At 31.2% G+C, this 10,007-nt stretch overlaps 1 protein-coding gene across 1 annotated transcript; it reads left to right on the forward strand.

The window, feature by feature from the left end:
* Positions 1–4,757: 4,757 nt before the first annotated feature.
* On the forward strand, positions 4,758–5,823 carry LOC131021729 (NAC domain-containing protein 90-like). Its single transcript, XM_057951010.1, has 3 exons — positions 4,758–4,982; positions 5,052–5,335; positions 5,419–5,823. The coding sequence occupies exons 1-3, from the start codon at positions 4,814–4,816 to the stop codon at positions 5,530–5,532; spliced, it is 567 nt and encodes a 188-aa protein (XP_057806993.1). The 5' UTR covers positions 4,758–4,813; the 3' UTR covers positions 5,533–5,823.
* The last annotated feature ends 4,184 nt before the right edge of the window (positions 5,824–10,007 follow it).

Consider the following 10,007-nt stretch of genomic DNA (forward strand, 5'->3'; position numbering starts at 1 on the left):
CTCAAATATTAGTGAAGGAGACTAGCAACAACGATGGTGAAATTTTGATTTTTGAATTGAAGAAGGGTTCTGTCATCCGCGTTTCGACATTTTTGTTTTAAGTTTCTTAATTTTTGGTATTCTCTAAATAATACTCATGGGTAATTAATTCACTCGGACCATTTCATAGTATCACTTAGCGATTTGAATCCGATCCGATTTCAATAATTAATGGATCGATTTTGGATTCATGGCATGTCATGACAAAAATAGGGACTGAGGCGAAGTAAAAAAAAAACGGACCCTTTATTTATCATAATAAAAATACCATATGACAATTATACATACATAAAAAAATATCCTTTTTAGTTATACAAAATTACTACTTTTTCTAGATTTTTTACTTACAAAGTAATTTATAATCTCATTTCTTTCAAGCATGTATAGAACATCTTTTCTAATAGACAAAATTGCTAAACCATTCAATCTTTCTTGCGACATTTACGATCTCAAACATGTCTTCAATAAATTTAACTTTGAGATGCTCCACTCAGCTGATGCTACTGTAATAGGCATATTCAACATGATCCTACAAGCAATTGCAATATTTGGATAACAATCTGCATTTTTCACAAATTTTTAAGAATTTCAATTGCTGATATAATTTCATTTGACAAAGTCATTTGTAATATTTTTAATTCCATAAATAAATCATCTAAATTAATATTAGATAAATTATCATGAGTAAAAGTAGAGTTAAGAGTAACACAATGATTTCTTAATTAATCATTATCTAATGCTTTTTCAAAATTTCCGAAACAATCATAAAACCAAATATATATATATATATATATATATATATATATATATATATATATTTAAAAACATTTATTTGTTCAAATCTACATTTCAAAGAAGTGATTGTCATGTCCACGACAACTACAAAATATTCAATTCTAAATGACTTTCATGTGATAATGAGATTTCAACAGTTACTCTAATCAATTTTTTATATATATAATAATACGATGTTTTGTTGGAAAAATTAACTCTATGTTCATTTTAGAAGAAAATGCACAACAATTCAATCAATAAAATAGCTAACCATTTATATATTCTAACATTTAAATTTGAGGCAGAACATTCAAACTTCAAAGAATAAAAAAAAATCATTCACAACAATTTAATCAATAAAATAACTAACAATTTACATATTCTAAGAATAATATTAATTTTTACTAACTTGAAAATCAAAATCGATATATTGCCTTCTGTCGTCTTCCTTATAATTTAATCTCAATTTTCAAATACAACTGATTGTATATGAAGATTTTCAATATGTAGAATGCAAAGAATTGATAAAATTGTGCATGGTTTGTAGATCAAAGAACATTTCGAGGGCTTTTTCAGAAAGAAATCTCGTCAATTGCCAGAACTACCAAGCGACTTTTTCAGAAGGAAACTTTCAGAGAATGAGAAGAAGTGGCTGATTAGAGATTTCGAAGTTGAGGAAATTAAGGAGGCGATCTGGAGCTGCAGCGGAGACAAAAGTCCGGGGCCGGATGGGTTCAATTTTCTCTTCTGGAGGAGGGCTTGGCAAACTGTTAAAGATGATTTGGTTCAAGCTTTGAAGGAATTCCATTCCAACGGCAGGATACCTAAGGGAGGGAACGCGTCGTTCATTGTTTTGATTCCGAAAAAAGAGGGAGCAGAGTCACTTAATGACTTCAGGCCAATTTCTTTAATAACCAGTTTATATAAGATATTGGCAAAAGTCTTGGCGGGAAGACTTAAGCAGGTTATGGGGTCGATTATATCCAACAGTCAAAGTGCCTTTGTCAAAGGGCGCTTTATCCTCGATGGGGTGGTCATCCTCAACGAAGCAATTTCGGAGGCGAAGAAGAAGAAAATGGGCAGATCCTTTTTCAAGATTGATTTTGCCAAAGCATATGACTCCGTTGAGTGGGATTTCCTCGATGCTCTGCTTGAAAATCTGAATTTTGATTGCAAGTGGAGAGGGTGGATGAAGGGGTGTTTGGCCTCCGCATCGGCAAGCATTCTGGTGAATGGGTCGTCTACCAAAGACTTCAATTTGGAGAGGGGTTTGAGACAAGGCGATCCGATGTCTCCTTTCTTGTTTTTGATTGTTGCGGAGGGGCTTACCTCTTTGGTCGAGAGAGCTATTGCCAAAGAAGTTTTGGTTCCCGCTACGATTGGGAAGGACAAGATTCAACTCGCTCTGTTACAATATGCAGATGACACGATCTTCATTGTGGACCCGGTGGAGGGGAACGTTGATGCAATCAGGAATATCTTACTGTTGTTCCAGTTCTTGTCAGGCCTTGCAGATAATTTTGAAAATAGTTCACTTATGGGAGTGGGGATGGATGAAGAAAAGATTGGGAGATGGGCAGAGGTGCTTGGCTGTAGAGTGGGTGCTTTTCCGTTTAGCTATCTCGGTGTTAAGGTGGGAGGACGGGCAAATGAAAGCGTGAGCTGGAGCCGTCTTGAGGAAAAGGTGGGAAATAAAATCAAAGGATGGAAGAGAAATCCTACATCCCTGGCTGGCCGAATCACCCTGGTAAAATCAGTTTTGCAAGCTATTCCGCTGTATCAACTTTCCTTTGCTACTATTCCTAAATGTGTTCTGCGTAACCTTGGTTCGATGTGTGGAAAGTTTCTGTGGGGGGGTGGAGAGGGGGGTGGGGGAATTCCATGGATTAAATGGAGTGTGATGTGCTTAAAAAAATGTGATGGAGGTCTCGGTTTGAAAAATCTTGAGTGGTTTAATAGAGCTTTAGTGTTCAAGTGGTTCTGGAGATTTCTGGATGATGGGGAGGCGTTGTGGGTCAAGATCATCAGATCGATTCATGGTGAGCTGGTCCGGGGGGAAGAGGGGGGCTGGTCGGTTGGAAGGGGAGAGGGAGACTAGGTTGGTGGGTGAACATAGTGGAAAAGGGGGGGGGGGGGAAGAGGAGGAGTTCGAGAGAGATGTCTTTCGGATAATATTGTTAGAGTCATTGGGGACGGGTTGAACACTAGCTTTTGGGACGAGGTCTGGGCGGGGAGCGTACCGCTGAAATTCAGGTTTCCAAGGCTCTTTCAACTGAGTGAAGACAAGAAAGGAAGGGTGGGGGAATTCGGAAAATGAGAGGGTGGAGAGTGGGCGTGGGAGCTGAGATGGCGTAGGGGGCTGAGAGGGAGGGAAGTGAGCTGTTTTAACCAACTTTTGGAGATTATTTCTGTTATTGTTCCTTGTCCAGGAGAGAAGGACGGCTGGAGATGGAAGGCAACAAAAGACGGCAAGTTCACTACTTCTTCAGCCTATGAGACAATTGCTAAGGAAAAGAGAGAGGAGGTGTCGTGCTCGGCGGTGGAAGCGGCGAAAGTTTGGAATGCACCTACAACTCATAAGGCAAGGGTGACGGCATGGCGCAGCTTGAAGAATCGACTCGCCACTTGTGATAATCTTTTCAAAAGGAAGATCCAAATTGCAGATGAGGAGAGATGGTGCAACGCATGTGTGATGGCGGAAGAGACGGTGGAACACATGCTACTTCACTGCCTAAAAACTGAACAAGTATGGAACTATATTCAGCAATGGATCAACATCAAGACAGTGACACCAAAAGGTCTTTCTCAACACTTTCTATCTTTCATTCATGCAAGCAAAGATAAGAGATGGCGAAAAATCTTGAAAGGATTGTGGATTGGTACGGTATGGATTCTGTGGAGATATAGGAATGAGAGCAGGTTCCAAGGAAAGGTGTGGGATGTTCAAAAAGTTACACAGGAGATTAAAGGAAGGATGTGGAGTTGGAACTCTATTTTTCACATTGTGGACATTAACATTCCTTTCTCTTTGTGGTGTTCTAATGGGCTGGTCCTGGACTCTTTGTAATTTGGTACCACTGGTATCTCGTTTTCTTTTGTTCTAATAAATTCTCTTTTATCGACCAAAAAAAAGAGTTCATTATAAACGGTATAAAATTCTTGGAATAGATTTTTGGGATTAATTTTGGATGGGTATTTGCAGAAAAGAGGAAGAGGAGTTGAAGAGACAACTTAAAGAACGGTAGAATCTCAAAATATATTACCCGCGATCTATTTATGTAATCTTTTTAGATATTTAATTTTATTTATTTTAGAAGAATATAAATAACTATGATATTTGAACCATAAAAAGACATAATTTAATTAAGTGAATACAATATTCTTGGGCCCAATTAAAAACATATGAACATACAATTATATATATATTTTTGGATTATGCCTAAAAAATAACATATGGAGTATATTAGTTAAAGGGATATAATTTGTTTGGGCCTTCAAAAATGATGTTCCGTGAACGGTCGCCTATGTTGGCTCATAGCCAGAGTCGGCCTTGTTTGAATTGACAATTAAAATAATTTTAATCCGGATAAAACTCGCCCATTGACATTCTTACCTTTATGGGTAACTATAGGCGGTAAATTCAGAGTGCAAGTAATCATAAAAATTAAATAAAATCGATGTTGCCTTTTGACGTTAAACATTCTCTATGATAAATCAGGCATTTTGTCCATCCAATTCCTAAGTAAGTGGGGTATAATATTAAAGTTGACCAGTTCATTATATTATGAGAAACCATTTTCTCCCAAAATAAAATAATATGATTGGACAAAAGTATGTGTATTTTCTCTGCGACACCGCGTGCAAAGATTCACTATCTCCATATTTTCCAATTTAACACGGAATTAATCCCACCTATTTAATAACTCATGAGTGATCACCACAACCCCCACATTAATTGTCTACTACACCCAAAAAGCATACACTACCCAAAAAAAGAAAAATGGAAGAAATGACAACTACTGGATTTCGTTTTTTCCCAACGGAAGAGGAACTCATCTCATTCTATCTTCACAACAAACTGGAGGTGGAAGAAGATAAAAGTAGCAACAATATTCATCGTGTGATACCAATCCTCGACATCTACGAGCTGGATCCGTGGCAACTCCCAAGTAAGTAGGTAGCTAGGTTGTGATTAATCATGAAATAATAATTAATTGATGAGTACTGTTTTGTGATAGCGCATTGCGGGGAGCTGTGCGACGGGGACACGGAGCAGTGGTTCTTCTTCATGCCGCGGCAGGAGAGGGAGGTGCACGGGGGGCGGCCGAGGCGCACGACGGCGTCGGGCTACTGGAAGGCGACGGGGTCGCCCAGCCACGTGTACTCGTCGGAGAACAAGGTGATCGGCGTGAAGAAGAGCATGGTGTTCTACAAGGGGAGGGCGCCCACGGGGAGGAAGACTGTGTGGAAAATGAATGAATATAGGGCTATTCAACAAGATCGAACCACTTCCATGCCCATCGTACGTACGCCTTCATTTTCTTCTTTATATAAATTTACAACACAACTTTTGATCATCATATATTCTTCTTCTTTTTTCTGCAGTTGCGGCATGAAATGTGTTTGTGTCGGGTTTATGTGGTGTCAGGGAGCTCGAGGGCGTTCGACCGCCGCCCTACTAGTGCGCCGGAGGCCTCACCTGCCGGAGATGTCAACTGATTTTTCATTTTCTGCTCGACAGAATTTGAGGGAAATGCGGGTTGGCTTAAAGCAATAGGAATTAATTTGCCTTGTCTCACACTCAAATTCTTGTATATTGGAGAGAAAAGGAGTGAGAATGAGCTACTCCACTGTTCGAAGAAAACTTTCCATTATAAATATGTGAAAATGGTGGAAAATTGGTGAAAAAATATATATTTTCTCTTCTTTTCCATCATAGCATCCTGAGTATAAAATAATTGTGTTTGTAGTGATGATATAATTTATAAGGCAAGTTATAAGTTGATGGCATTAACTGTTTTTATGAATTTATATTAAAGTAGCATTTATATTTGTGCAATGCATGAAGAATATTTTTATACTATTTTTATATAAAAAGCAAAAAATAACTCAATTATCATATAAAAAATATAATTTTATTACAAATATTTAAATAAAATCTCATAATCACTTATCAATTTAAATATTATATATATATATATATATATATATATATATATATATATATATGAATATTGAGTAAAATTAGTTAGTGTGTCTTAATTATTAGAACAATAGTATTTAAATCTAAAAGCGTATAATTAAAACATTTAAATTTGTATATATTACAATATACATGTAATTCAAGTTATTTTTATTTTCAATCGAGCAAAATAATTTATTTCGACTGCAAAAATAAATGAAAATTTTAGTTTGAAACTTCTGATTCAATAACATTTTTATTTCAAATTTATTTTTAGCATAATACATATAAAATTACCACTCTTATCATGATAACTAATTTTATATGCATATTAGTATTTTATCATTAGTCAAATTATACGATTTTTTAAAAGAAAAAACTAACACCATAAAGGAAATAAATAAAGGATAATATTGAGGGGGAAAGATGAGCATTTTAGAGTGGTAAGAAAAAATAACTAAATTGCCGTAGAAATAAGCGAAAAAATAGACTGCAATGGGAAAAAAATTAATAGTTAAATAATATAATTAATTGTTGAAATGAACTCCTAAGAAAATTGATATTATTTGTAATAATAAAATTGTTGCTAAATTTAATTTAAATTAATTTCAAATTAAAGTTATCTTTTTAATATTATAGACCAATCCCAAATGGGATCCTCTGTCCCAAAATATAGTGTGTACCACGTGTACCACTCTTCATTTCTTTATATTTATAAATTATTTTTTTTTCATTTTAATTTATTATGCTTTTATATATTATAAAGATAATTAACAAGGGTTCACTCATCCATTTAGGGTTTATAATTATTTTTTTATATTTATTTGAATTAATAATAGATTATTTGGGTTCATTAATTCAAAGTTAGGGTATATAATTTTTTAAATTTTAATTTTTCAATAATAAATACTAATTAGAGTTTATAATAATATAATAATTTTTATTTTTATAAAAAACAATTTATAAAATAAAGAAATGAAGAGTGGTACACGTGGTACACACAATATTGTGGGACAGAGGATCCCATCTCGACCAATCCAGGAAAAGGAAAAGGTACCCCTCAAAAAAAGGAAAAGGAAAAGGTGGGGTATAAATTGAGGAATGAGATTTAGTGTACCACACTTTATGTCCCACTTTGTGTCTCACTTTCAATTTTATTTAATTTCTTATATATATTTTCTTCAATTTCAACTTTATATGCTTTAGTTTAATTTTGTGATTATTAACTAGGGTTTATTCCATCAATCTAGGGTATATAATTATTTTTTATCATTTAATTTCACTTTTATTAGCTAATAATAAGTTGATAAATTCAAAGTCATAGTATATACTTTTTAAAAAATTTAATTTTTTGAAATAAAAATTAAATATAATTCATAGTATTATAATAAATTTTATTTTTATAAAAAATATTTTTAGAATAATAAATATAAACATGGGACACAGTGGCACACATAAAATTGTGGGATACTAGATCTCATCCGATTGAAATGGGAATGAGATTTAGTGTACCACACTTTATGTCCCACTTTGTGTCTCACTTTCAATTTTATTTAATTTCTTATATATATTTTCTTCAATTTCAACTTTATATGCTTTAGTTTAATTTTGTGATTATTAACTAGGGTTTATTCCATCAATCTAGGGTATATAATTATTTTTTATCATTTAATTTCACTTTTATTAGCTAATAATAAGTTGATAAATTCAAAGTCATAGTATATACTTTTTAAAAATTTTAATTTTTTGAAATAAAAATTAAATATAATTCATAGTATTATAATAAATTTTATTTTTATAAAAAATATTTTTAGAATAATAAATATAAACATGGGACACAGTGGCACACATAAAATTGTGGGATACTAGATCTCATCCGATTGAAATGGGAATGAGATTTAGTGTACCACACTTTATGTCCCACTTTGTGTCTCACTTTCAATTTTATTTAATTTCTTATATATATTTTCTTCAATTTCAACTTTATATGCTTTAGTTTAATTTTGTGATTATTAACTAGGGTTTATTCCATCAATCTAGGGTATATAATTATTTTTTATCATTTAATTTCACTTTTATTAGCTAATAATAAGTTGATAAATTCAAAGTCATAGTATATATACTTTTTAAAAAATTTAATTTTTTGAAATAAAAATTAAATATAATTCATAGTATTATAATAAATTTTATTTTTATAAAAAATATTTTTAGAATAATAAATATAAACATGGGACACAGTGGCACACATAAAATTGTGGGATACTAGATCTCATCCGATTGAAATGGGAATGAGATTTAGTGTACCACACTTTATGTCCCACTTTGTGTCTCACTTTCAATTTTATTTAATTTCTTATATATATTTTCTTCAATTTCAACTTTATATGCTTTAGTTTAATTTTGTGATTATTAACTAGGGTTTATTCCATCAATCTAGGGTATATAATTATTTTTTATCATTTAATTTCACTTTTATTAGCTAATAATAAGTTGATAAATTCAAAGTCATAGTATATATACTTTTTAAAAAATTTAATTTTTTGAAATAAAAATTAAATATAATTCATAGTATTATAATAAATTTTATTTTTATAAAAAATATTTTTAGAATAATAAATATAAACATGGGACACAGTGGCACACATAAAATTGTGGGATACTAGATCTCATCCGATTGAAATGGGAATGAGATTTAGTGTACCACACTTTATGTCCCACTTTGTGTCTCACTTTCAATTTTATTTAATTTCTTATATATATTTTCTTCAATTTCAACTTTATATGCTTTAGTTTAATTTTGTGATTATTAACTAGGGTTTATTCCATCAATCTAGGGTATATAATTATTTTTTATCATTTAATTTCACTTTTATTAGCTAATAATAAGTTGATAAATTCAAAGTCATAGTATATATACTTTTTAAAAAATTTAATTTTTTGAAATAAAAATTAAATATAATTCATAGTATTATAATAAATTTTATTTTTATAAAAAATATTTTTAGAATAATAAATATAAACATGGGACACAGTGGCACACATAAAATTGTGGGATACTAGATCTCATCCGATTGAAATGGGAATGAGATTTAGTGTACCACACTTTATGTCCCACTTTGTGTCTCACTTTCAATTTTATTTAATTTCTTATATATATTTTCTTCAATTTCAACTTTATATGCTTTAGTTTAATTTTGTGATTATTAACTAGGGTTTATTCCATCAATCTAGGGTATATAATTATTTTTTATCATTTAATTTCACTTTTATTAGCTAATAATAAGTTGATAAATTCAAAGTCATAGTATATATACTTTTTAAAAAATTTAATTTTTTGAAATAAAAATTAAATATAATTCATAGTATTATAATAAATTTTATTTTTATAAAAAATATTTTTAGAATAATAAATATAAACATGGGACACAGTGGCACACATAAAATTGTGGGATACTAGATCTCATCCGATTGAAATGGGAATGAGATTTAGTGTACCACACTTTATGTCCCACTTTGTGTCTCACTTTCAATTTTATTTAATTTCTTATATATATTTTCTTCAATTTCAACTTTATATGCTTTAGTTTAATTTTGTGATTATTAACTAGGGTTTATTCCATCAATCTAGGGTATATAATTATTTTTTATCATTTAATTTCACTTTTATTAGCTAATAATAAGTTGATAAATTCAAAGTCATAGTATATACTTTTTAAAAAATTTAATTTTTTGAAATAAAAATTAAATATAATTCATAGTATTATAATAAATTTTATTTTTATAAAAAATATTTTTAGAATAATAAATATAAACATGGGACACAGTGGCACACATAAAATTGTGGGATACTAGATCTCATCCGATTGAAATGGGAATGAGATTTAGTGTACCACACTTTATGTCCCACTTTGTGTCTCACTTTCAATTTTATTTAATTTCTTATATATATTTTCTTCAATTTCAACTTTATATGCTTTAGTTTAATTTTGTGATTATTAACTAGGGTTTATTC

Source organism: Salvia miltiorrhiza, chromosome 1, assembly GCF_028751815.1.
Source record: "Salvia miltiorrhiza cultivar Shanhuang (shh) chromosome 1, IMPLAD_Smil_shh, whole genome shotgun sequence".
NCBI classification, from domain to species: domain Eukaryota; kingdom Viridiplantae; phylum Streptophyta; class Magnoliopsida; order Lamiales; family Lamiaceae; genus Salvia; species Salvia miltiorrhiza.

What these genes read in the sequence shown, in the direction of transcription:
- LOC131021729 (XM_057951010.1), top strand. Translation starts at nt 4,814, where the DNA reads ATGGAAGAAATGACAACTACTGGATTTCGTTTTTTCCCAACGGAAGAG. An exon ending in GGATCCGTGGCAACTCCCAA is followed by an intron (nt 4,983 to 5,051) that starts GTAAGTAGGTAG and finishes GTTTTGTGATAG; the next exon opens with CGCATTGCGGGGAGCTGTGC. An exon ending in GAACCACTTCCATGCCCATC is followed by an intron (nt 5,336 to 5,418) that starts GTACGTACGCCT and finishes TTTTTTCTGCAG; the next exon opens with TTGCGGCATGAAATGTGTTT.